Source organism: Ovis canadensis, chromosome 25 (genome assembly GCF_042477335.2).
Source record: "Ovis canadensis isolate MfBH-ARS-UI-01 breed Bighorn chromosome 25, ARS-UI_OviCan_v2, whole genome shotgun sequence".
Taxonomy (NCBI): Eukaryota; Metazoa; Chordata; class Mammalia; order Artiodactyla; family Bovidae; genus Ovis; species Ovis canadensis.
This window is the reverse complement of record NC_091269.1, coordinates 21459982-21487873: the sequence shown is the minus strand read 5'-3', so window position 1 is coordinate 21487873 and position 27892 is coordinate 21459982. Positions and strand designations below refer to the sequence as shown.

At 40.4% G+C, this 27892-nt stretch overlaps 1 protein-coding gene across 7 annotated transcripts in view; it reads left to right on the top strand.

The window, feature by feature from the left end:
* TTC13 (tetratricopeptide repeat domain 13) overlaps positions 1-27892 on the top strand; it is an 81679-nt gene that overhangs the window by 38549 nt on the left and 15238 nt on the right. For 4 of the 7 annotated variants that reach the window (XR_011253104.1, XR_011253103.1, XM_069572510.1 and 1 more), the window contains exons 6-15: positions 1216-1308; positions 4028-4144; positions 5079-5189; positions 10529-10611; positions 11803-11944; positions 12248-12422; positions 14305-14461; positions 26225-26355; positions 26865-26997; positions 27490-27582. Coding sequence is in view for 4 of the 7 variants with exons in the window: in XM_069572510.1 (XP_069428611.1) it covers positions 1216-1308; positions 4028-4144; positions 5079-5189; positions 10529-10611; positions 11803-11944; positions 12248-12422; positions 14305-14461; positions 26225-26355; positions 26865-26997; positions 27490-27582 (1235 nt within the window). In the remaining 3 variants the exon portion in view is untranslated. The remainder of the gene's footprint in view (positions 1-1215; positions 1309-4027; positions 4145-5078; positions 5190-10528; positions 10612-11802; positions 11945-12247; positions 12423-14304; positions 14462-26224; positions 26356-26864; positions 26998-27489; positions 27583-27892) is intronic. The other 3 variants (XR_011253105.1, XM_069572512.1, XM_069572511.1) reach the window with 1 other exon arrangement.

The following is a 27892-nucleotide window of genomic DNA, read 5'->3' as shown; positions in this document are numbered from 1 at the left end:
AGACCTTGACAGAATCCCTGAGAAATGCTCATCGGTGTGAGAGAGAGACTGGGTATCAACAGTTTACAGTACTTAGAATCTTTCAATTTTTAAAGGTCAAATAGAAGAACAGAAGTTTTTTTGTAAAATATTATAAAAAATAAATTATTTTAAATTTGTTATATGTTATTCCTTCTTAGATAGATATATCTTTGGAGCCTTATTTCACTTACTTCTCTGAGGAGTCCGGGAAGAAGGTTATAATAAGTATATTTTTTGGTCAAACAAAGGCACTTTGGTGTAAAAATGAAGACCTTCCTGAGATTATATAGTGAATAATGCAGTGGTCTAGGTCAGATGTCCAAATTTTCAGTCTTGAACATTATACATAAACTTTTTTCTTTTATATTAAAAATATTCAAATGAAATTATGCTTTGAGGGAGAAATGTCACTTTGTATTTTTGTGAGTTAAAAAGCAGTTGTCCTAATTGCCTGCTGGCCTAATGGAGAAATCTTGTATAATATTGTATACTTCTGAGACATGAGAAAGCAGACTGCACAGGAACACAGGTTAGGAAATGACGAAGATGTTTAGGAAGGGAGCATCAGTAAGTAGCCCTACTTAGGTTCAGGGCATCAGTAAATGATCAGAGTTGCCCTAGTAAAGGTCAGAGATAAGCTGCTTCTTCCTTATTCTTATCTCTTTTCATTTTATATCTTGATGTGAAATTTGCTTATATCTTTAATGTGCTTTTAATGTAAAAGTAACATCCTCATGTATTTTTGATATGAAAGTAATGTGTAAATTTTAAAGAGAACAGGCTTACCTAGGCTGCTCTAGGAGTAGGTGTATAGGCCTAGAAGGGTTCTGAGTGACACTAACTTGGCTCCTCCGTTCCCACATTGCCACTAGTCAGCATCATTTTACACAATAGTGTCCACATGCTCATCCCTTGAGACTGGCTGATGTACTGTTTAAATAGGTTAAATTGAGAAAACATCTTGCCACCTGTGGAATCTGCTAGGTAGCCAAGTCCAACGTGGGTAGGTAGACTTGAGCAAGTTAAATAATTACAGCTTATTTAACTTGGCAGATCTCTTACATAGAAGCTAAGTTCCTGTTTATTTCTAAATAAATAGTTATGTCATTACTAAATTATTAGTGTTTTCAGAAAGTCTGTTCAAGCTGGTTTTGAGTAACAGTGTATCTCATACTGAGCTAATGCCTTTTCAAGGACATTAAGAATGCTGAGCTTGCTCTGTTCGAACTGAGCCGAGTAATTACCTTGGAACCAGATCGTCCAGAGGTATTTGAGCAGCGAGCAGAAGTGAGTGTGGTTTTCTTTTTCCTTCTGTTGTTATCGGATTTTTAAAAAATTCAGATTTTTTTTTCCTTTTATTTTTATTGCTGATAAATTTTAAGCCTCCTGTATACCTATTGTGTTCTCCTCCATAGGTACATAATGCATTTAAACAGTTGAAATTACTAGAAAACTATGGGCTGAGTGATACTCTTTCCTGATTTACCATGTTAAATCTTTGCTGATTTAACATGTAATAGTAATATTTAGTATTAAAAATAGAGTCATGAAGTGTACCACCACTGTCCATGTTCATTGAAAAATATGACATGTGTTTACTCTGTATGTGACATACTTTATTTGGCAAAACAGTATGACAGTATGGTCCAATGAGGCCTATTGCCTTTTGAAGCATGTTTGTGTGTGTGTGTGTATGTGTGTGTGTGTGTGTGTGTGTGCGCGTGCGTGCGCGCGCACGTGTTCACTTGTATCTAATCCTTAGGAGATACACCTATCTACATGGAGATGTAGACTAGGTAAGGGTGACCATAACTGGAACTTAGGACTCAAGGTGGAGACAATTCCAGGTAATATGTCTGACAGTGGACACCACGGAGGGGGTGCTTGTTCAGGAGCAGAAAAACATGGTCTGCTGGATCCCTGGGACAGATTGGCATGGGGACAGGCATTGGCGGTGTCTGCAGAGGTCTCGCTGAGGAGGTGATGCTGGAGCTGGGTAGGAACCATGTCCTGGGGAACAAGGTGGAGAAGGGTGTTCAGGCCAGAGAAAGGACTGTGTGCCAAGGCACCCCTTTTAATGTTTTTAAATGAAACATGTCCATTTTACCATTTTCATTAAACAATAGTAAACTATCCAAGTTTCATACTGTATTTATTTTATTGCACATTTAACCATATTAAGAGCTTTAGAATTTATGTTAATATTTTCAATCTGACTAGAACTTAACTTTTAATTATCTGTTCTGGTGGGATTTCGTAGTTGGACTAAAGGGACAAATGACTTTTCCTCCCTCTTTTGAGGGAGAAAGCTTAATAAGCAAAGGGAAGGCTAAATGTTTTAGTATTTTTAAAACTGCATTTATGATGTTTTTGTTCTCAAAATTATAGTGTGTTAAATTACAGTTCAGTTTCTTAAAATGAGTTTTTTTGTTTTATTGGGGATTTGGCTTTCTGAAAGAAATTCTTTCTCAAATAATGAAAGAATTCATTATCTCTTGTCTGTTTTGGATTGCTACCCTAAGGGTTGAATGACTGTAATCTGTTCGCTGCTGCATGAGAGGCCTGTTGGTTTTTAGGATGAGCATTGGGCAGCTCACTTGGTGACACTCTGCTCCAGGGAGTGGGTGCTGAGTTTTTCCCTGCCATCACAGTGATGCTTTGCTAAAATGTTATGGTAAAGCATGAATTTAATTAAGTGCACTTAGACTGATTTGGCAGCTTTGAAAAACTTGTCTATCTAATAAAAAGCTAATTGTATACCCAGAATGATATTGGTAATCAGAAAAGTGATTTCCAATGATCTTAAAAATGTGCAGTAATATCCCCCTTTTCTCGCATTTTCAGGCAATAACATCATGATATAGTGAACTTTCCAGCTGGATTACAATATACTATTTGTTTATGTCAGAAATTGTTTTATGAGAAACTTTTTACTTTTATACTTTCTGAAATTGTCTATATTTAGTGAATGTAATTTAACCTTTTTTAGTTACTCTGGTCATTATGCATATTGATTTTTGTGCTAGGGTGCAATCATTCAGTTATGTTAATACTAATATACTAGGTTGGGATATTTTTCCTTCCAAAATATAACCCTAGACCACTATGTTTCTTGAATTCTAAGGGCACATATTTCCATTTCTTTCCTCTGAGCTGTCTCTCTTGCTACTGGTGGTATGCCTGCCTCAATCTTCTCTCTTGCTGGTTTTTAAGTTCCTGCAGAGGAGGAAACCAGTTAGTAAAACTTGATGGAAATGACCTGTTATAAGAACAAATTTAACCCTAATTTAAGAACATTTGTTCCAGATGAATTGCTTGAGCTTGATTGCATGAATACTGATGCCCATTTTGGATTATCTTACGTCTTTTGGGTGAACTTTTGCATTCTGAGCTGTCTTCTGTGTTGTCATTGTTGCCTGAACACAGCTGATTGCTGGATCAGAAAGCGTTCAGAACAGGCCTGCAGATGTTTTGTCACTACCTTGCAGATCATAACTGATGAGCGTTGTTCATATCAGAGGGCTTACCCAACACCTGGAATCCCAGAAAATGCCACTCAGCACTTGACACCACAGATGGCGTAGCTAGATACCATGGGGGACTCCAATCTGTGTTTATCAGTTTCTCTGCTTTAATGGTTTAGAGTTAACTTTCAGATTAATTTGACATGCCAAATTTTGTTCCGAAAGGTAAATGATAGGTTGGGGGAAAATGGTCGCACTTCAAGAAAAGCAACATCTGTTATGACACAGAACATGAAATGGTGACAGGCAGTTGCCACAGTCATAGGTCTTCAGCATCCCCTTGACTGGACAAGGTCAGCAGCCCCTCGGCTGCTGCCTTTGAATCTCACTGCACAGTACGTGGGGTCAAGGGCGCTAGGCTGCTGAGAGAGTCACATTGTAAGTGTGGGGTGGTGAAACAGACTTGAAAAGTCAAAAGCATTGGCAGTTGTAGGGGCGATCACTGGGACTTTTCTCCCCTAATTACATTTTTGGGTTTATAGATTCTGTCCCCTCTGGGACGAATTAATGAAGCAGTGAATGATCTCACTAAAGCTATTCAACTTCAGCCCTCAGCACGGCTGTACAGACATCGCGGGACCCTGTACTTCATATCAGAGGTGAATTATTTTTTGCCTTGAAATGTGTCCTTTCATGGTGGTAAAAATTTCAGCTTTCCTTCTACTTCAGAAAGCTACTATTTGGTAGATTTGGGTTTGGGGCTGTAGATTAATAGTTTGTGATATAAGACAATTCTGAAAGCATCTTCTGTAGCTGAAATTGAACTCAGTGGAGAAATATTAAATACCAGAAACACATTTTCTTGCTTGAACTGTCAGCGGTAACTAATTCTGGGCTAGGGGAAAAAAGAAAGAGTGGGAAACAGAAGAGTGATTTGGTTTATAGATGGTACCTTAACTTTCTTGGAAATGTCAGCGTAGAGAAGCAGATGTACCTGTTACCAATGTGATCATTAAACTTAAGGGTACAATTTGAGTTTCTTTGGGGATCACAGCCCGAGAATCATTACCTGAACTAATGTGGCTTCCTAGACTGTAGCTTCTCAACCTAGCGAGATTACCTTTTGTCATGAGTGGTATTTATAATTGCCATAGCTATTTTTGTTGGTTTACAGTCATTTCAATAACAATTTTTCTATTGCAAAAGAAAATAGATTTTTAAAAACCTCAGTATAATACATGTTAAGGTTGATCTATATCATAATTATTTTAGACTTCAAAATAATGGAATGTTAGTACTAAAATAATTTGTAAAGTATCCATAGCAGATTATGACTTAGTATTTAAAATAATACTCTTTTGTGGTTGAGACAGTATGCTTAAATTAAACCTTTGTGAGTTTCTCTCATCAATTAAAATCACCTCTTCAACAGAGAAAGCATGCTTCTAATATTTGTAGTCATGAAATGTTTCCTTTAAAGCCAGAAAGGGTGCAGAATAAATTGGGATTTTTTTTTCCTCCATCAGTCAAAAGTAGGACATGTCCAATATCTAACAAACACTACTATATTTTTTCTCATTCTCCTTTTTGTAGGACTATGCAACAGCCCATGAAGACTTTCAGCAGTCCTTAGAGCTGAACAAAAACCAGCCCATAGCTATGCTATACAAAGGCTTAACTTTCTTTCACAGAGGACTTCTGAAGGTGAAAGTGCTGCGCAATATGTGTACCTGCAGTGATGCTCAGTCTCCCTCGTGGTGGGGGGAATTGAGCCGGGGTTTAGTTTGGCAGGTTTTGAAATGACATCTCACATGTCCAGTTGGTTTATTTTAGAAAGTAGTTTGAATCAACAAATTGATTGAGCTCCTACTGTCTGATACGTACTTGGAGGAGGGTACGAAAGGGGAGAGGATGAAAGGTTATAAGGGAGGAATAATGCTTTACACTTAGGACAGACACAGTTTACAAAGCCTTTCTCCACATATGATTCATCACTGGTGAATAAACCAAAGAAAGTAATATCAGCAGTGTGCTTTCTTTGGAAGCCAAGGTGAGAAGCTCTCATTTGAACTCAGGAAGGTCCAGAGAATAAGTGGACATCATCTTGACTTGGAAAGCAGAGCATGGTTGGGAAGAAGGACTCTGAGGCTGAGAGGAAGGTGTGAGTAATGACCTGGGAGACACACCCATGCATGTGAGGAGGTGGGGCTGGGCCCCCGGGAAGGGAGTCCTGGAAGGTCAAGAGCACTCTGCTGAGTATTTGACTTCAGCTGGTAGGCCCGGAGGAGCTCTGAAGTCTAGATTTGGGGGAAATAGAGAGTTGAGATTCAATCTGTACTAAGGAAATGGTTGCTGATGTGGCGGTGGCTGAAGAGGCGGCTGACCAGGAGATGCTGCAGCCTTCAGGTCGGGAGTGGCCAGATGGCCGGGGTGGGGGGAGTCTGGGGGCTGCAGGAGGGGTCCCAGCACTGTTGCTTGAAGACTGCTGTCAGGAGGAGGGGTCGAGGGACAAAGGAGATGCTCTGTCTCAGCTGAGTGGGGCTGAAAGTCACCACCAGCTGCCCGCCCCTCCTCTGGCTGGGACTCTGCCTTCTCCAAGCCTGTTCCAGGAGCCTGTCCTGCAGTAGCTTCACTCTTGCCAGGGCGAGGGGAAGAAACACAGCTGAGGGTGGAGCTCTGGCTCTCACCCCAGGCCTGGCATGTCCAAACTGCCTGATTGAAGACAGGCTGGCCTGAGAGCCACAGACAGTCCACCCAGCTAGGTGAAGACACTCATTCTGACCAGGAGGTGGAGAATTCAGAGTAGGTTGCACTTAACCTGAACTTTGGAAGGTGGGAAGAGCTTCAGTAGCACGTAGCAGAGAAGAATACATGGATGTTATCATTGAAAATAACTCTGAGGATCTGATACACACATAAACACACTTAGAGGGTGGGAAGAAGGTTTACCTTTTAAAAGGCCACGAGTTGTAAATCCTCCATGTTACAGACGGTGCCTGTCACATAGTAGGTGCTCAATAAGTGTCAGTGGGGTAAATTTCAAGGGCAGAGTGTGTTGAATTAGAAGGTCGTGCTCTGAGCTCTTGCTCTGAATCTTATCATCTGCACTGCTGGGCGTGCTGCTTCAGTTCTTTCAGCCTTGCCTTCCACATTTATCAGGTAGAGATGATGCTACTCTGTGTCTCTTGAAGTGGGAGTGAGAATTACATAAAATAAAATGTGTGAAAGTCCTTTATAAACTGTAAACATAAGTCTGGTATTATAGATTATTTTCCGTGTGAGAATTTAATCTAAGTCTTACAGACTCTAAAAAAAAAATAACTTCCATCCATTAAAAACCAAACTAGAAGGAATTCATTTCGCAAATCTTATTTCATATACTTCATCTCCATTTTTGCAAGTGTGCAGAGGTGGCCCTACTAAGGACCCTTTCTGTCCCCCTCAGGATTCAGACAGGCAGGGCAGGCTTTGAGATATTTAAAATGTGCTTTGAGCAGCTTCCAGATGGTTTCTGCCAGTTTATTTTGTCTCTGCCCTCTATTCCTCTCATATTCTCTTCACCTTCGAGTCACCTTCAATTGAAAAATTCAGAATTACAATACTGTGTTCAGAATCTATCCCTTGAGTATCACATGAAGGAGAAAAAAATTTGAAATAGAAAAAAATGCCAATTATTAGTACTGAGAGGGTAAAAATATTTTTTTAAAGTAAACAAATGTAAACAAATGTTGATTTCACTTTTAAGCCACATTTAGGAATGTAGGCAGGAAGGGCCCTTTGTGTTATTTCAAAAAGAATTTTTTCAGAAAAGAGTGGTAATAGAGACACTGAATAGAAACCGAACATGGGCTAAAATTCAGTTTGGTTTATTTCACATCTACCTGGTGAAAACCTAGAAACCGTGCTTTCACCCTCTGAGTGTTAGAAGCCCCTCAGTGAACCAGTCTCACCAAGCGATTTGGGCTTTCCTCCTTTTCACCACGCTCACCCGCACAGCAGTGATGTGTGTAATAGACGGGAACTTTCTTTTTGCATTTTGTAGATCTGCTGTCCGAGGAAGTCAGAGTGTTTACGTATTGTCTCATTCATCCCAGCGGCATCCCCATGATGTATAGAAGGAGCAGAGGGTGTCCCCGTTACAGAGATTGGAAAACTGAGTGGTGAAATGCCTTAATTAAATTTATGAACCTAGTTTAGATATCTGTCTTTTTCTTGTTAAATGTAGAGACAAAGTATTAAAGGGACCAATGAGTCTGAGCTATCTTTGTTTCCTAAGGGTGGTCTCTCCAGGTCAGTAGTCCTGAAATTAAGTGGACGGTTGCCTATTTAATTTATGATGTAATACATTAGAAATATATTAGGTATATTACATGACAGATTTCACGGTTGTCCAATGCAGTAGATAGATATCAGACATTTTGGATATTCCTAGGTAATAAAAACAGCAGAAACTTTTATGTTGAATTCTACTCAGTTTGTAAGGATGTTTCAAAAATGGTCTATTCTGAACACACATTTTTATAAGCCTTTACTTTGAGGGTTACCTGTTATGGTTCTGTTCACTTAACGCTGAACAGTCCCAGAGTGGTGGCCGCCTCCCAGCTAGTAAGGATGATGGCGACTTAAATGGTAATGATTGCATTTGCTATGCAGACGACTTCAGAGCCAGTTCATGTGCTTAGAGATAGGTTCAACAAACGTAGTTTCTTTGTTCCCAATGGCTTAAAATCTTGATTCTGCTATGTCCCCTCTTTGGCAGAATGAGGTAGAGAGCTGTGCAGTGATTAGACAGGAACCCCGAAACCAAAGACTCTTAAAAGCTGAAGAGAAATCAGACTTTGAAGAACTGTGGCGTCCAAGCATGCTGTAAGTGCAGTGGGCAGCAGATGTCCCCTGGGCATCTCCAGTAGACGTCCACAAATGCTCCAGACTTCACACAGCCCGGTGGACTCACACCCTCCCCCGCCCACGGCTGTCCGTCCTCCTATCCTTCTTCACGATTGTTAAGCCCTGCCTTCCACCCAGGCTCCCAGCCTAAGCTCTTCCTGCCCACTCCTCCCCCTCATCCCCAGATAGCCACCACATTCTGTCTTAGTGTGCCTTTTAAAAACCTCTCCTGAATTCGACCCTTCTTTTCTCTCCTCAGAGACACTGTCTCAGTCTGAGCTTTGGTTATCTCTTGCGTGGACCACTACAGCCGCCTCTTACCTGGGTTCCATCCTTCCCCCTCTCCAGTGTGTCTTTTCTGTTTTTGCCAGCAGTCATCATCTCTCTGAAGAGTGGACTTTGTGAGGTGCCCCGTCCTCACAGCCCTCAGTCGTTGCTTCCGGGCAGCGCCCAGACTGTGGAGCACGGCAGAGGCCCTCCCTCTGGCCTCCGCTCTCCCTTTCCCGGGCTCCTGCCCGTGCACCTGCGCCCCTGCCCCTCTGACTTTCCCCGCGTCAGCGAGCGCTCTGTGCCCTGTGTGGCACCACTCCCCTGTGCAAGATGCCGTCTTTCTTTACCAAACTCCTCGCGCTCTAAGACCCAGCTCAGTGGTCACCTCCCCCCGTAGCCTCTTCTGCTCTCCCGGGCTCAGTCGGGTGTTCCTTTCCCTTTTTTCCCCAGAGACTTTTACTCATATCTCTGTTGTAGCTCTTAGTTTGTATTCTAGTAACCTTGTTACATAACAGGCTTTCTAATGATACTGCGAGTTCTTAGAGGACAGAGATGATGACCTGCCCATCTTCATGTCTCCTTACCTCCTGCTGTCCCTGGCACATAGTAGGCGCTCAATATATGTTTGTTGAATTAAAAATGCAGTTGTAAAAATCCTGAAAGATCAAGACTGTGTCACAGCAGGTAGCCTAATTAAGAGTGGTCTTTAACATTTCTTCAGTGTTAAAAAATTATCCATTTTCATCTGTCTCCCAAACAGTAGCTATTCAGTGAGATTCCTTAATGAGGAGGTTTTGTCCCCAGTATTGCTTTTGAAGAGTTTCAAAGCCAGCCTCTCTTGGCTGCTGACCTCCCCTGAGAAAATCAAGAAGCAGGGGATGAATGACTTTCTGGAAAGACTCAATATTGTGTAGCTTTTGCAAAACTATTTTGTGTGTCTACCAGGGCATTAAATATTTATTGAGTGCCTACCATGTGCAAGGCATTTGATATCTCTAATGATTTTCTGCTATGAACTATCTAATCGAGTTGAAATGATCTATGCCAGAGTTTTTTAAGCTTTTTCTCAATTAAAGTTCTTAGAAGTTGTGATATTTTATAGCCTTTAAGTAAGATATGTCTTTTCCTTGAGAAATGTGTGAAATATCTGTGTAAAATAACATCATAATGAAAAGAGCATTGAATACCTGGTGTAAGCCTGGGATGTTTCCTCTGAAACAGTGGCTTGTTTTATCACCGGTTTCCACAGAGAGTCCTTTTGCAGCCAGGGCTCTCCCAAGAGCATAGTATGTTCAGTTCTGGAACCTTAGTGCCTCCTGGAGCTGTGCTGGCAGGAGCCAGGCACCACCACCCCCAACTTGAAGGTTTCTCTTTTATTTTTATGCTTTCTTTTCCCTTGTAGATCATGAGGATCCTTTAGTACCTATCCTAGGAGCCTTTTTTCTTGTTTTATCAGTAATTTCATGTTGGGCTTGCTTTTTTGTCTCTCTCGTTGGTTTAATTTCAAATGCTGCCAGTTGTGATCATTTTAGATTATTTCATGCTTAGGCTTACTTTTGTTCCGTAGAGTTTTTATTAAGTAGATGATACTAAAATGAAGGTGTTATTGGTAGTCAAAGTCCTAATGAAAAACAGAAGCTGTTTTCCCATTTTGAAAGGAGAAGCTTAAGGCTCTGTTGTTGTTCATAGTAATGTATTTGTTTACTATTGAAATTAAATCCCCGTAGTTTATTGTAGTTTCTGCCTCCCTTTAAGTCCTCCTATTTTGAAAAAATCACTCAGGGACCATGTATGTTATATATAGTGCATTAGTCCTTTAGTAATTTGAGAGAAACTCAATTTTAACAGTTAAGCAAGTGAAATAATTTTCTGTGTTCTTTTTATAGGAAGCTATTGAATCCTTCAAAGAAGCTCTGAAGCAGAAAGTTGATTTTATTGATGCGTATAAAAGCCTGGGACAGGCTTACAGGTGAGTAAAGCGCCAATACTCGGGGTAGGAGGGAGGGTGTATAGTGGGACAGCCTCTCGTAATAGGGATCTGGTTTTTAAAAATGCACTTCTTAGCCGAAAGACATGGTCATTTTAAATCACATAGGTGTTCACATACTTGTTGAGATCTTCTCTGGGCATAGAAAAAAACCGTGGGTAAGAGGATACCATAATGCATGTTGCTGTACCCTAAAATAACCTTGGTCTGTATATATTGGCTGAGAAAACATTAGTCCTTCAAACGTAGGTGCTTTGAATAGTGGCGTTCTAAGGTGTTTGAGTTATGGATGATACTGCCCTTTTTAGGCAGTAACTAAGGTTAATACCCACATCACGAGGATCTGTTTAAAGATCCTAGAATTGCGAGATGGAAGTGTTACAAGTATGTTGCATCTCTGTCAGGAACAAGCAGCAATGCTTGGCTTCCTTACTACATGCATTACTCTGACCATCAAAGCTATTCTGACTTTTGGTTTAAAAATTTTTTTTAGCATTCATTCTGACCTGTATAAAGGTACTATAAATGTTAGGAAAGAGAAAGATAGTGACAGAAATCTCCTGTGAAACTGTTAGGTGCCTTACTCAAAAAGGATTTAATTCAAGAGCTTATTTGACTCCATAGTTAGAAAAAGTCTTTTATACTGACTTGGAGAAAGTGTGTTTGGATTCATTATAGGTTTAAGGGATGGTATTTATCTGTCCTGTCCCATGGAATTGTTGGGAATATAAATTGAAAACAGATCTGGAAACACCTAGCAAATAGTAAAGTGCTATATAAATGTAAGTGGGCGTTGTATATATATTTTATGTATTTATTATTTATATAAAATTGATCTGGGATATTTTAAAGCTTCTATTATTTGCAAAATTTTTAAGATACAAAATAAGGCAAGGCTGGTCAGTAATAACCATTTTTACTCTGAAATGACCACAATTCTAAAATATACTTCTTATTTCAAGATTTAAATTAGATAATGATTTATTAGATTTTAACTGAAGTAACTTAAACAGCAGAAAAAATAAATTTTAAACCTATGAATTTGGTAAAATAAAAAAGCAAACACATTAAAGTATCTTATTTAGAGATTGGATCATAATTCTGAGGGTAACTTAATTCTGTATGTTGACTAAAACACCTGCGTTATGTTCATCACTGTTGTTAAATACCTAGGGAACTGGGCAATTTTGAAGCAGCCACCGAGAGCTTTCAGAAGGCTCTGTTGCTCAACCAAAATCACGTGCAGACCCTCCAGCTCCGCGGAATGATGCTTTATCACCATGGCAGCTTACATGAAGCCCTTAAGAACTTCAAGGTGAGCATCCGTAAGAGGGAAGCACTGAAACTGCAATTTTGTATTATTCTACAAAGTTTCATGAAATGAATGGAGTTGCTGGGGGCAGGCAAGAATAGTGCTTAGACTTCAACAAAAACAAAGAGGAAAGAACCATTGCCTTGACCAACAGACTGATTTATAGAGTATGTATTTGGTCTGATTTAACCTGGAGGGAAAACTTTCCTAATTCCAGTTCATAATTCCGGATTAAAGAGTAAAGCACTTTAAAGGTTCCTAAACTGTATGGATTCTAATTCAGCCTTTTTTCCTTCAATGCCTCAGCGATGTCTGCAGCTGGAGCCGTATAACGAGGTGTGCCAGTACATGAAAGGGCTCAGCCACGTGGCAATGGGACAGTTTTATGAAGGGATAAAAGCGCAAACTAAAGTTATGCTAAATGACCCTCTCCCGGGCCAAAAGGCCAGCCCAGAGTACCTTAAAGTGAAGTATCTCCGAGGTAAGTCCAACAGCTGCAGGATCATTGACTCTGAGTGCTTAGAGCTGCAGGAATCATGCTGCTTGTCTCTGATGTTACCTGTTAGGCAGTTGAGTCTCAGGGAAGCTGGGTGACTTGCCCCCAGCCCCCCTCTGGTTAGTGGTGGTATCTGGACTAGAGAGAGCCCATATCTCCTAAAGGCCAGTCTTGGTTTGTTTTGGGGTTTTTTTTTTGCCTCTTCCTCACATTTTCTCTTTCTAAAATTAAAAAATTTTACTTATGCAGAAACAATGTATTTTGAACTAAATACGACAGTCATCTGGGTATCCTTGTCTTGTCACATCTCATCCAAAAATACAAGAATGACAAGAAAGTAGTCCTATGTTTTCACTGTTAAATAAGAACTTAGTATCTTTGATCTGTCAACTCCTTCATATCAGAATTCTCACGTATTTTGGAGAATTTAAATTGAGATGAAAAAGAAAGCAAATCTTTGAGTTTTCCTTTTGTTAGTCAGTCTTACCCTTTTTCTGCTATAAATAGACATTTTTATTTTTCATATAAAGCCCAGATATTTACTTTTATTTTTTCTCTTTCCTTTTTAATTAACCCTCTATTATAGTACTGTCCAAGTGAAAAAATTATAAACTATGTATGTAATTTTAAATTTCTAGTAGCCATGTTAAAAAAGTAAAAACAAACAAGTGGAATTCATTTTAATAATATATTGTCTTATTTAACTACCTCTACAATATCAGTTCAGCATATTATTATGAAAACACTATTTATTGGCTGTTTTACATTTCTTTGTACTAGTCTTTGAATATGGTATATATTATAGTTCATCTTAATTTGGATGCTAAATTTTCATTGGAAATACTTGGTCTGAATTTATATTTAATAAAATTTAAAATTAGAAAAATAGACATATATGCAAGTTATTCCAAACATACTACAGTTTTCTAATAATTGAATAAAACATCAGTTTTAAGTTTAAATTTCTAATTAAGTAAAATGTAATCTTCAGTTTCTCAGCCACATCTCAAGTTCTCAATAGCCAGCTACTAGGGACTACCTTTTGGACAGCACAGCTCCTTACTCTAAGTTGTAATTCCTCTTTTTTCCTGGTTTAGGAGAACTTGGACTTGTGAGCTGTAGACAGAAGATGGGGGCGCTCCATGTCCTGTTTCTTTCTATACTGCTTCCCTAGAGATAAGCAGCAGTTGGTCAGTCAGTTGATGAAACTGCATACATAGTCAGTACATCTATCAGTTGACAAGGAACCAGGCTCTGTCTAACACTGAACTTGCATTCCCAGACTCTGGAATTGAATAGTGAGATCTTTCATATTGCTTATGGAAAGGTGGTTAAAATTTAGGCAAGGTGGACCTAGATGGACTGGTTTGTATTTGCCCCTGGTAATAAGTCAGCGGCAGGCTACCTCCATTATCATATAATAGTGACTTGCGAAAATTTGGAGTTTCCACTTAGAATTCTTGTAATTAAATAACAGTTTGTTATGAAGTATTTGCACTTTGTATGCTGCTGCTAAGTCGCTTCAGTCGTGTCCGACTCTGTGCGACCCCATAGATGGCAGCCCACCAGGCTCCGCCGTCCCTGGGATCCTCCAGGCAGGAACACTAGAGTGGGTTGCCATTTCCTTCTCCAATGCATGAAAGTGAAAAGTGAAAGTGAAGTCGCTCAGTCATGTCCGATGCTAGCGACCCCACGGACTGCAGCCTACCAGGCCCTTTCGTCCATGGGATTTTCCAGGCAAGAGTACTGGAGTGGGGTGCCATTGCCTTCTCTGTACTTTGTATAGATTGGCTATAAAAAAGTATAATTAGCTGTAAAAACTGTTTCAGCATATTTGGGTGTGTCAGATCTTGTTTCCTATCTGCAGAGTATTCTCGATATCTTCATGCACACCTTGATACTCCCCTAACGGAATATAACATTGACGTGGATCTGCCTGGAAGCTTTAAAGACCACTGGGCTAAGAATCTGCCTTTCCTTATAGAAGACTATGAAGAGCAGCCAGGGCTGCAACCCCACATAAAGTGAGTTATTTAAATGAAGACTTTTTTTTCTTTTTTAACACCAAGCTGTTAAGTTCATCATATCTCTTGCCTGATAATAGCTTTCTATCCATGTTTCTGATGAATTTATTTTTGAATTTGATATGTCTGGAAATACTTTTTCAGTTTACCTTTGGATATATGATTTCCTTTTTAAAAAATGTTTAACTGGAAGATAATTGCTTTATAATGTTGTATTGATTTCTGCTATACAACAGTGTGAATCAGCAGATATATACATATATCCCTTCCCTTTAGAGCCTCCCTTCCACCCCCTATCCCACCCTCTAGGTCATCACATAGCACCAAGGTGAGCTCCCTATGCTATGACAGCAACTTCCCACTAGCTGTCTGTTTTACACATTATAATGTATATATGTCAGTACTACTCTCAATTCACCCCACCCTCTTCTCCCCACCCACTGTGTCCATAAGCCCTTTCTCTATGTCTGTGTCTCTGTTCCTGCCCTATAGATGTGATTTCTTTTAGCCCAGCATTCCATGGTAATTTAGGGTACTTTCAGACTTCAAATGTACTTATGATTCTTGGTAGCCTTTGATATGCGTTTTACTGTATCACTTTAAAGCAAATTTCTTAACATATTAAAAGTTTGAAATTAGAGTGCTGGCCAATACTGCTGCAGTATGGCAGAATAGATCTGCTAAAAGGCTACCTCATTATAGAACAATTAGATTTAGAATAGAAATTAATTCCTGGGAGTCTAGCTGCCTTAAAAATTAGGAAAAATCTGTAAAGATCAGCCCCCTAATGCTTAAAAAAAAAGAAAGAGAAGATATTCGGCCAGAATGATGGGTGATAAACACATATTAAAGGAAAAAGATATGCTACCCAGTGGAGTGCCTTGAAGCATGAGCAGGATGGGTTTACTGACCTTCCAGGGGCTAAAGTGATCCAGTATTGGAGGCATTCCCAGGATCTCAATGGAAGCAGATACAAATCCTTCCTGGGAAGAAATTGGTGCCAATTTGTGCCCTCAAGTATTCCCACAGCTTAAGATCATTAGCATGAGAATCAAAACCAAGACGACCAAAACCATTTGTGAGAATCAGCAGAAACAGCAAACAATAGACTTCAACCCTTATGGACTTTCACATATTGAAATTGTTGAATAGAGACTCTGCAGTAACTCCAGATGAAGTGCTTAAAGAAGTAATGAAGAGATCATAAACAGGAGCAGGAAACATGAGAATATGAAAGGCCAGATTAAAAAAATAATTAGATGCTCTAGGAATAGAAAATACCGTCATTGAAATGTAGAATTCAGTATACAGACTAAAAAGCAGATTAGCTATAGCTGAGAAGAAATTGCAGGATTGGAAGATAGAGTGTTAGGAAGTATCCAGAATGGGGCACAGAGTCGAGTTGGAAAACTCGAAAGAGAGAAGATGTGTAAAATGTAAGAAGGGCTAACATGTAGTAATTGAAACTTCAGAAGGAGAAAATAGAGGAGAGGCAATGTTTGAAGAAATAATAGCCAAGAATTTTTAAGGACAAAGGAAACTCATTAGTAAATCTATAGTTTTTTTTAAAGTGTGGGGTGAATACAAAGAAATCCATTCAGATACACCATAAGTAACTGGAGAACACCTAGGGTAAAGAGAAAAGTCTTAAAAATAGGGAAGTCATATCACCTAGGGTCAGTTATTAGATTGTAAACCTTTCAACGTCAACAGTTTATACAAGTTAAAAAGTAAAAGTCAAACAACCCATTCCAACTTTAAAAAGTGCAAAAGACATGAACAGGTAGGAGGGGGTCAAGATGGTGGAATAGAAGGGCACAAAATTTGTTGCTCCTGACAAGTGCGTCAAGAATACACCTACAAATGGAACAGTTCTCACAAAGCAACTGCTGAATGTTAGTGGAAGACTTTGGACACCTAAAAGAACAGGAAAAATGCCCGTACAACCAAGTAGGATGAAAGAACAAAGGAAAAAAAAGAGGAATCAAAAAAAGGACTGGCAACCCTGGTGGGAAGCTGAAGGTGAGCAGAAGTCCCCACACTCGAACAGATTCCCTCATGGTGGGGAAATCAGCTGGGAATAGAAGGAGACCTTTAGGGGATCAAAAGAGAACACAACGGATAGTCTGTTGAAGGTAGGACAAAGTAAACTGCGTGCATGGTCTGTGCTACAGCTCTGCACATCCCACCCTGAGTTGTGAGTCATGGGTGCTGGAAAGTGGGGTTTGGAATGCAGACCCAGGGAGGGGACACCTGTTGTCTTTGAAAAGACAGCCTGTAGGGAAAGGATTAATGGGCTCCAAAACTGGGAAAGTTTGTGGAAAATGTCCAAGACACCATAGAAGTAAGGCTTCATTGTTGAGTGGCATGCAAGGGGCAAGGCTGCCATTATAACCCCCTCCCATACCTGCTGGCTTATGCCTCCACGGGCACTGGAAGGGGCAGCCATCTGAGCAGGCTTGCCCACCCCTTAAGCCAAGGCCTCCTCTGCCCAGGTAGGCTCTGGGGTCTGAAGCAGGGCCCTTGTCAAAGCCTCCTTGGGTGCTCCTACCTGAGACAAAAATCCACCAATGCTGGCAGAGGCTGAGTGCTAAAGCATGGAATTAGAGCAGATCTGGGGAAAGGAATACTATTGCTTGAGCAGATACAACAGAGGACAGAAGTGACAGAAGTGAGAGGCTCCATTGCTGGGAATGGCCCTAGTGGAAGCATGGTCTGCCTAGGAAACGAGGCATCATTGTTGAGAGGCATGGAAGAAGTGGGCCTGCTACATCCCCCCACATGCCAGCCCCTGCTTCCACCAGCACTGGGAGAGACTCCCACCAGAGTGACTGCACCCTAGTCTGTTGCAACTGCCTTCTGGTCCCTCCCACTGCAGGCAACTCATGCAAACCCTAGTTGTGGATGCTATACCCCTTACCAGCCTGAGGGAGTGTGTCCCAATCAGCCACTGTTTTCATTCCTTCTCACCTAGGCGGGAAACAGATGCGAGCGGGTGGTGCAGGTTCAGAGTTGGGGCCAAAACCAAAACTGAGCCCCAGGGGCGGGGCAACTAAGGAAAAGGAACAGAAATCTCTCTCTGCAGATGCCCAAGTCACAAATTAAATTCCTGAGACCAGCTTGGTAGATCCTGTGTCTGGGGAGCACCTAAGTAGACAACAACTATTCCCACAGATGAGGTCAGTCAGGAGTGGACTTTGAGGGTAAGTACATGTGGGAGTCAGGCCAGGTCAGAGTCTGAGCTAGACCCACAGTACCCGCAGCAGGTCCAGAGACCTACCTAGAGGTATTGGAGGCCTCCTGGGGAGACGGGGACTGGGTCTGGCCCACTGTGAGAGTAAGGATACTGACAGAGGAGGCCCCAGGAAAATATTCTTATTACTATTATTCTTTGTTTGTTTGTTTCATTTTGTTCAGTTGGTGGTGGTAGTGTTTTATTTTTATTTACCATTTTTTCTAATATATACTTTTATTTTCCATTTTTACTTTTTTGATATTTTGTGTTTTTTTTTTTCTTTTTGTTCTTTGGTTCTTTGTTAATTCCTTTATTTTTTTCCTCTTTCTTTTTGATTGTTCTTATGGGTTTCTTTTATGTTATCTTCACTTTTTTGTTTATTTCCTTTCTATATTTGTTTTCTTTTTCTGTTTTTATTAGTTTAGTCCTTATTGATTGTTCTCATTTTGTAATTCTTTGTTCTGTTTTTTTTTCCTTTTATTATTTTCTACCTGCTTCTTTGTTTCTGTTTGGTTTTGTTGTTATCATTTGTCTTGGATTTGTTGTATCTGTCTAATTGTTTTCTTCTGTTTTTCTCTTCTGTATTTGTGTTGCTGGTACTGTGTGTTGGGTTTGGTTTTTTGCTATTTGTCTTGGGTTTTATTTGTTTTCTTCTTTTTTCTTTCTATTTTCTCTGGCTGCAGTGCATGGCTTGCAGCCTCTTGGTCCACTGGTTGGGGTTCAAGCTTAGGCCTCCGGAGTGAGAGTGCTGAGTCCTGGATGCTGGCCCACCAGAGAAGTCCTGACCCGAAGGAATAGTAATTGGCATGTGCTTTCTAGGAGGTGTCCATCTCAATGCCTAGACTTGTCTTCACCCAGCTGCCTTCAGGCTCCAATGCTGGACATGCCAAACAACTGGCAAGAAAGGCACATAGCCCCACCTATCAGCAGACAGGCTGCCTAAGCTGTACTAAGTTCACAGACACTCCAAAACACACCGTCTGACATGGCCCTGCCCATCAGGGGGAAAAAACTCAATTCTGCTCACCAGAGCACAGGCTTCAGTCCCTCCCACCAGGAGGCCTGCGCAGGCCCCTGGAGCAGCCTCACTCATCAGGGGGCAGACAGCAGAAGCAGAAGGAACAACCGCCCTGCACAGCAGGGTAGACATAAAACGGCAGAGGAATATGTTGCAGACAGAGGAGCAGGGTAGAATCCCAGCAGACCAAGTAAATAGGGAGAGGAAATAGACAGCTTACCTGGGAAAGAGTTCAGCGTAATGATAGTACAGATGACTCAAGAGCTTGGAAGTAGAGTGGAAGCACTGATCGATAAGATACCAGAAATGTCTAACGACGATCTGTGAGAAATAAAGAGTAGTCAGTGATGAGCAACACAGTAACTAACATGAGGAACACAGTAGAGGGGAACAGCAGCAGACTACCTGAGGCAGAAGAATGGGTAAGCAAGTCGGAAGACAGAGAGGCAGAAATAACTGCCAGGGAGCAGAATAAAGAGAAAAGAACGAAAAGAAATAGAAACAGTCTCAGAGACCTCTGGGACAACTTAAACACACTAACATTTGAGTTATAAGGGTCCCAGAAGAAGAGAAAGGGAAAGGGCCTGAGAAAATATTTGAAGAGACTATGGACAAAAGCTTCCCTAACATGGGAAAGGAAATAGTCACTCAAATCCAGGAAGTACAGAGAGTGCCATATAGCATAAACCCTAGGAGAAGCACACTAAGATACATGTTGATAAAACTAACAAAAATTAAATACAAAGAAAAAATATTAAAAACAGGAAGAGAAAAGCAAAAAATAACATACAAGGCAATCCCCATAAGGTTATCAGCTGATTTTTCAGCAGAAACTCTGCAGGCCAGACAGGAGTGGCAGAATATATTTAAAGTAATGAAAAAATAAAATATGCAATCAAGATTACTGTACCTAGTAAGGATCTCATTCAGATTTGACAGAGAAGTCAAATCTTTACAGATTAGCCAAAGCTAAGAGAATTCAGCTCCACCAGGCCAACTTGACAACAAATGCTAAAGGAGCTTTTCTAGGTAGGAAACACAAGAATAGAAACCTACAAAAACAAACCCAAAACATGAAGAAAATGTTAAAAGAAATATATATGTCAATGAATACCTTAAATGAGAATGGATTAAATGCTCAAACCAAAAGACACAGACTGACTGAAGGGATACAAAAACAAGACTTGCATGTATGCACTCTACAAGAGACTCACTTCAGACCTAGGGCACATACAGACTGAAAGTGAGGGGATGGAAAAAGATATTCCATGAAAATAGAAATCAAAAGAAAACTAGAGTAGCAATACTCATATCAGACAAAATAGTCTTTAAATAAAGCCTACTGCAAGAGACAAAGGACACTGCATGATGATCAAGGGATCAATCTAAGAAGAAGATGTAACAACTGGAAATATTTTTGCACCCAACATAGGAGCACCTCAATATATAAGGCAAATACTAACAGCCATAAAAGGGGAAATCTACACGATAATAGTGGGGCACTTTAATACTGCACTTACACCAATGGAAAGATCATCCAGATAGAAAATGAATAAGGAAACGCAAGCATTAAATGACACATTAGACCAGATAGACTTGATATTTATAGGATATTCCCTCTGAAAGCAGCATACGCTGTCTTCTCAAGTGCACATGAAACATTCTACAGGATAGATCACATCTGGAGTGACACACCAAGCCTCAGTAAATTTAAGAAAATTGACATCATATCAAGCATCTTTTCCAACCATGACGCTATGAGATTAGAAGTTAATTACAGGAAAAAAACTGTAAAAAACACAAACACATGGAAGCTAAACAGTAGCTTCCTACTAAATAACCAAGAGATCACTGAGACATCAAAGAGGAAATTAAAAAAATACCTGGAAGCAAATGACAATGGAAACACAACTGCCCAAAATATATGGGATGTGGCAAAAGCAGTTCTAAGCAGGAAGTTTATAGCAATACTGTTCTACCTCATGAAAGAAAAATCTCAAATAAACTACCTGACCTTACATCTAAAACAACTAGAGAAAGAAGAAGAAATAAAGCCCAAGGATAGTAGAAGTAAAGAAATCATAAAAATCAGAGCAGAAATAAATAGAAATGAAAAAAATAGCAAAGATCAATAAAACTAAGAGCTGGTTCTTTGAGAAGAAAAACAAAATTGTTAAACCTTTAGCCAGACTCATCAAGAAAAGGAGAGGACTCACATCAATAAAATTAGAAATGAAAGAGGAGAACTTAAAACTGACATCACAGATATACAAAGGATTAAAGGGACTACTATAGGCAACTGTATGCCAATAAAATGGACAGCCTGAGAGAAATGGACAAATTCTTAGAAACATACAACCTTCTAAGACTGAGCCAGGAAGAAATCAGAAAATTATAAACAGGCCAGTCACAAGTAATGAAATTAAAACTGTGATTAAAAGCCTTTCAACAAACAAAATCCAGGACCACATGGCTTTACTGGCAAATTGTATCAAACATTAAGAGAAGAGCTAACACTTATCCTTACTCTGCAAAAGAATTGCAGAGAGAGGAACATTCCCATACTCATTCTACAAAGCCACTATCACCCTGATACGAAAACCAGACAAAGATGTCACACCCAAAAAGAATGTTACATGTCAGTATCACTGATGAACATAGATGCAAAAATCCTCAACAAAATACCAGCAGGCCAAATCCAGCAACACATTAAAATGATCATACACCATGATCAAGTGGAATTTATCCTAGGGATGTAAATCAATGTGAGACACCAAATTGAAGAATAAAACCCATATGATTATCTCAATAGATACAGAAAAAGCTTTCGACAAAATTCAGTAGTCATTTATGATTTAAAAAAAAAAAACCTGTCTAGAAAGTGGGCATAGAGGGCACCTACCTTAACATAATAAAGGCCATATATGACAAACCCAGAGCAAGCATTATTCTCCATGGTGAAAAGCTGAAAGCATTTCCTCTAAGATCAGGAACAAGACAAGGTGTCCACTCTTGCCTCTGTTTTTCAACATAGTTTTGAAAGTCCTAGCCATGACAGTGAGAGAAGAAAAATTAAAGAAGTCCAAACTGAAAAAGAAGTAAAGCTGCCACTGTTTGAGATGACATGATAGTATGCATAGAAAAGCCTAAAGAAGCCACCAGAAGACTACCAGAGCTCATCAGTGAATCTAGAAAAGTGACAGGGTACAAAATTAATACACAGAAATCTCTTGAATTTCCTGTACACTAGCAATGAGAGATCAGAAATTATGGAAACAGTCCCATTGACCATTACAACGAAAAGAATAAAATACCCAGGAATAAATCTACCTAAGGAGGCAAAAGATCTAGATGTAGAAAATTATAAGATATTGATGGAAGTAATCAAAGATGATACGGAGAGATATACTGTGTTCTTGGATTGGGAGAATCAGTATTGTGAAAATGACTGTACTGCTCAAAGCAATCTCTACCACATTACCAATGCCATCTTTCACAGAACTAGGAAAAAATTTGCAGTTTGTATGGAAATACAAAAGATCCCAAATAGCCAAAGCAGTCTTGAGAAAGAAGAATGGAGCTGGAGGAATCAACCTTCCTGACTTCAGACTATACCATAGTAATCAAGACAGTATGTTACTGGCCCAAGAGCAGAAATATAAATTCAGTGGAACAGAACTGAAGGCCCAGAGATAAACCCATGCACTATGGGCAACTTATCTTTGACAAAGGAGGCAAGGATATACAATGGAGAAAAGACAGCCTCTTCGATAAGTCGTACTGGGAAAACGGGACAGCTACATGTAAAAGAATGGAGTTAGAACACTCACTAACGTCATATACAAAAATAAACTCAAGATGGATTGAAGACCTAAGTGGAAGGCCAGACAACTATAAAACTTTTAGAGGAAAGCATAAGCAGAAAAAACTCCTTGACATAAGTTGCAGCAAGATCTTTTTTGATCCACCTCCTATAGTAATAAGAATAAAAACAAAAATAAGCAAGTGGGACCTAGTTAAACTTAAAAACTTTTGCACAGCAAAGAAAACCATAAACGAGATGAAAAGACAGCCCTCAGAATGGGAGAAAATATTTGTAAGTGAAACAGCTGACAAGGGATTAATCTCTAAAAAGATACAGACAGCTCATGCAGCTAAATATCAAAACAACAAACACCCCAATAAAAAAAAATGGGTGGAAGACCTAAATAGACATTTCCCCAAAGAAGACATACAGATGGCCAACAAATACATGTAAGGATGTTCAACATCACTTGTTATTCAGTTCAGTTCAGTCGCTCAGTCGTGTCCAACTCTTTGCGACCCCATGAACCGCAGCACGCCAGGCCATCACCAACTCCCGGAGTTCACTCAGACTCATGTCCATTGAGTCCGTGATGCCATCCAGCCATCTCATCCTCGGTCATCCCCTTCTCCTCCTGCCCCCAACCCCTCCCAGCATCTTTTCCAATGAGTCAACTCTTTGCATGAGGTGGCCAAATTCCCAGGGCTGATCTCCTTCAGAATGGACTGGTTGGATCTCCTTGCAGTCCAAGGGACTCTGAAGAGTCTTCTCCAACACCACAGTTCAAAAGCATCAATTCTTCGGCGCTTAGCTTTCTTCACAGTCCAATCATGACCATCCATACATGACCATTGGTTAAACCATAGCCTTAACTAGATGGACCTTTGTTGGCAAAATAATGTCTCTGCTTTTGAATATGCTATCTAGGTTGGTCATAACTTTCCTTCCAAGGAGTAAGTGTCTTTTAATTTCATGGCTGCAGTCACCATCTGCAGTGATTTTGGAGCCCCCCAAAATAAAGTCTGACACTGTTTCCACTGTTTCCCCATCTATTTCCCATGAAGTGATGGGACCGGGTGCCATGATCTTCGTTTTCTGAATGTTGAGCTTTAAGCCAACTTTTTCACACTCCTCTTTCACTTTCATCAAGAGCCTTTTAAGTTCCTCTTCACTTTCTGCCATAAGGGTGGTGTCATCTGCATATCTGAGGTTATTGATACTTAGAGAAATGCAAATCAAAATTATGAGATACCACCTCACACTGATCAGAATGGCCATCATCAAAAAATCTACAGACAACAAATGCTAGAGAGGGCATGCACTGTTGGTGGGAATGTAAATTAATACAGCCACTACAGAAAACAGTATGGAGGTTCCTTGCTGCTGCTAAGTCGCTTCAGTCGTGTCTGACTCTGTGCGACCCCATAGACGGTAGCCCACGAGCAATCGCATTATTGTTTATATACCCAGAGAAAACCATAATTTAAAAAGACACATGTGCTCTGATGTTCACTATAGCACTAAATGTTCATCAAGAGAGGAATGGACGAAGATGTACATGTATACAATGGAATGTTACTCAGCCATAAAAGGAATGAAATTGATTCATTTGTAGAGACTCATACAGGGTGAAGTCAGAAAGAGAAAAACAAATATATATTAACACATATATGTGGAATCTAGAAAAATGTATAGATGGTCTTATTTGCAAAGCAGAAGTAGAGACACAGACGTCAAGTATGGATACCGAGGGGAAAGGAGGATGGGATGAACTGGGAAATTGGGATTGACACACATATGCTATTGATACCATGTATAAAACAGATGACTAATGAGAACCTACTGTATACCACAGGGAACTCTACTTACTTAATGCTCTGTGGTGACCTGATGGGAAGGAAATCCAAAAAAGAGGGGATATATGTGTACCTATAGCTGATTCACTTTGCTGTACAGTAGAAACTAACCATTGTAAAACAACTAATAAGTCCAATAAAATTAAAAATTAAAAAAAAAGACATGAATAGGTATGATCTTACCAAGGGGAAAGCATGAATGGCAAGCGTAAGGCCACATGAGATGTTTCACCCACTTAGGTAAACAAATGTTGCCAAGTTGGATAATAGTAACATTGGCCAGAAGCAGGATCAAGGGGAAATTTCACATATTTGGCTGTCGATTCCTCCTTTCACTTTGGCCAGCAGCACTTTTCATTGCCATGCAAAATGGAACGTTTGCGTGTCCTGCAGTCTCTCGCTGGGGCTCCTGTGCATATTCAGGAGAGAAGGATATGCTTGCGCGCACAACTGCCTGGAGACCTGTTGAGAGCAGTATTTGTTCACAGTTGGAAACAAAATCATCCCAAACGTTTATGAGCAGCAAAATGGGCACATGTGGCACTGCCACACACTGTGGCATTCTACAGCAGCGTAAACAAATGACCCAAGTCAGAGGTGGACTAATTTTGCAATATAATGTTGAGTGAGAACAGCAAGTTGGTACGTTGCAATGTCACATTTTTTCCATAAGGCTCATAAGCAAAACTATAGGATAAAGATATACATATGTAATCTATTTTTTTTAAGATAAAGGTAAGGAAATTGTGAACAGAAGATTCCAGGTAAGTAACTTCTTGCTAAAGGGTAGGAGAATAGGATAGTGAAGTGACATACACATATAGGTGGAGCTGCATAATTATTTTGGTTTCAGTTGAGTAATAAGGTTGTATGCTTTTGTAAGTTTCAATAATCAAGATAATAAAAACAAAATAGATTGCTCAAAGGGCTATATATGTTCTCCAGCACCTGCTTTTAGAGAAATACATGGTGCTGGAAAACAGGGGGTATGAAAGCCAGTCACCAGGCTGGCCCCAGGCTGGTGTCGGGAAACAGGGATTTCAGAATCTCCTCCCACCTGATGTGCCCAGAGCTAAGAGTGGCTCCCCAGTGCCTGCGCCCTGTGTGTGAACAGTGTGGTTCACACTGAACATCTGCTCTCCTCTGGGGACTTGGGGTACCTGCCGGGCAGGTGTGTTCACATGATCAGTGCTCGGTACAAAGTATCTCATGAGCATTTCACTCAGGGAATTAGTGCCACCTGTCTCCCCAGGGTCTTGAACGTGTGCCTGGTTTCCTCTAGGCTTCATTCCCCGTGCTCCCTCTCCATGCCTTTTCCCTCTGACAGCTGTATGTCTTCTCACAGCACCCAGGAGTCCTAGTGAATTACTGAACCCGGGGGGGTCTTGGAGACCCCAACACGGCCTGTAACTTAGAATTGCAGGCTTTGTTAGAAAAGTTTTAGCAGGTTGACAGTTAAACAATAGCAGTCATATACACACTCAAGTACACTTGGCATAATATAACCTGGAGCCCAAGTAGGGGATGGACTTAGTGTTGGGGTTGATTGGTTGCTTGTCACAAGAGGCGGTCCATGCAGGTTATGTGTTCTGGAGCAGTTCACAAAGTAATTGATTGCAAACTAGTTACCAGCATTACTAACAAGCATGTGACGGTCATTGTACACACACTGGCGTAAAGAGTCCTTTTAACTTGTGTCTGGTTGGGTACTGAGCACTGAAATAAAGATGATGTGGTCAGAATTTTCTCAATTATGGTTCCACTGGAGGAAATGACTGCTTTTCAAATGAAATTGGATAACCGCTATCTGTTGTAAAACTCTTTATCGTGTACATAATGTTTCTTCCAGAGATGTGTTACATCAGAATTTTGAGAGTTACAAGCCGGAGGTCCAGGAGTTGATTTGTGTGGCTGATCGTTTGGGATCCCTGATGCAATACGAAACACCTGGTTTCCTGCCAAACAAGAGAATACACAGAGGTATTTTAAAATGATCTGAAAACGGAGCAAGGATTGTTCAACTGTGTTGTACTTTTGAAATGAATCATTTGTTGTGCTTACTCAAAATCTCTGTGGGATATAAACAGAAATGAGTAGATTCATTCATACTGAATTCTGAGAGAAGAATGCTTCTGGCTTTGGCTCCCGTTCTGTTGCTTTGGTGTAGGTGTAGAATGTAGGCCATCAGTTATTGCTTTGAGTCAGACAGCTCATCCACCAGAGCCATCTCCCGCCTACAGGGTGAGGAGGGATTTGAACCTCAGTTCCTTCAGGATTGAGAGGGGACAAGTCTGCAGTCTCCAGTTTCCTCTAATAGAGCTGAGTTTTCATCAGGCCGTCCTGATGGCAATGCATCTCTGGTCTTGTTGGATGACCAATACTTGTGATTCTCTTAATGACTCCTGAATTGTTCATTGAGTTGTTGGTGAAGATCATTTCCTCTAAAGGGTACGCACAAACTCTGTTTTCCCCATGTTTCCTTCTTTTAGCCATGGGCTTGGCCGCATTAGAGGTCATGCAAGCTGTACAGCGCACCTGGACGAATTCCAAGGTCCGAATGAATGGGAAAACGCGGCTGATGCAGTGGAGAGACATGTTTGACATCGCGGTAAAATGGAGACGGTAACTGGCATTTAAATGAAAATAAACCAGAAGTCTAATCGATGTAATATAATGTTAAGTCTCCTCTAGTTAGCAGATTCTGAATCCCGTCTTATTAACTAATGAGTGTGCAGTCATGTCTGACTCTTTGTGACCCCCCACAGACTGTAGCCTGCTAGATTCCTTTGTCCATTTTCCGGGCAAGAATACTAGAGTGGGTTGCCATTTCCTCCTCCTTTATTAACTAATAATAGATCTTATAAGTTATGTTTCCTGCTGTTATTCCTTTTCATGAGAAAAACACTGCTCTCCTGGTAAACCTGCACTGACTTCTTACTTGGTCCAGTTGGAATATCTTTGGAATTTGCAGGTTTGTGTTTCATATTTTTAGATGTAATGGACTGAGAAGTTTTCTCCCCACTTTCACAAAGACTTGTACATGTTTTATTTTAATGCTTTTGAACATTTCTAGGTTTTGTAAGGTCTTCATTTTTAATAAGCTCTCTTTTATAGGATTGCTGACCCAGACCAACCAGTGCTGTGGTTGGATCAAATGCCAGCAAGAAGTCTCAGCAGAGGTTTTAACAACCACATCAATTTAATCAGGTATGAACATTCTGTTTTTCTTTCCTGTTTTCGTAGCAGTTTTTTTAAATTAATTAAGTTAGTTTTGGCTGTGCTGGCTCTTTGTTGCTACGTGCAGACTTTCTCTAGCTGTGGTGCCCAGGCTTCTCATTGTAGTGAGAAGTGGCTTCTCTTGTTGCAAAGCACAGGCTCTAGGTGTGTGGACTTCAGTCGTTGCAGCATGGGGGCTCAGTGGTTGTGGCTCTTGGACTTAGTTGCCCTGAGGCGTGTGGGATCTTCCCAGACCAGAGATCAAACCCTGTCCCTGCACTGGCAGGCTGATTCTTAACAA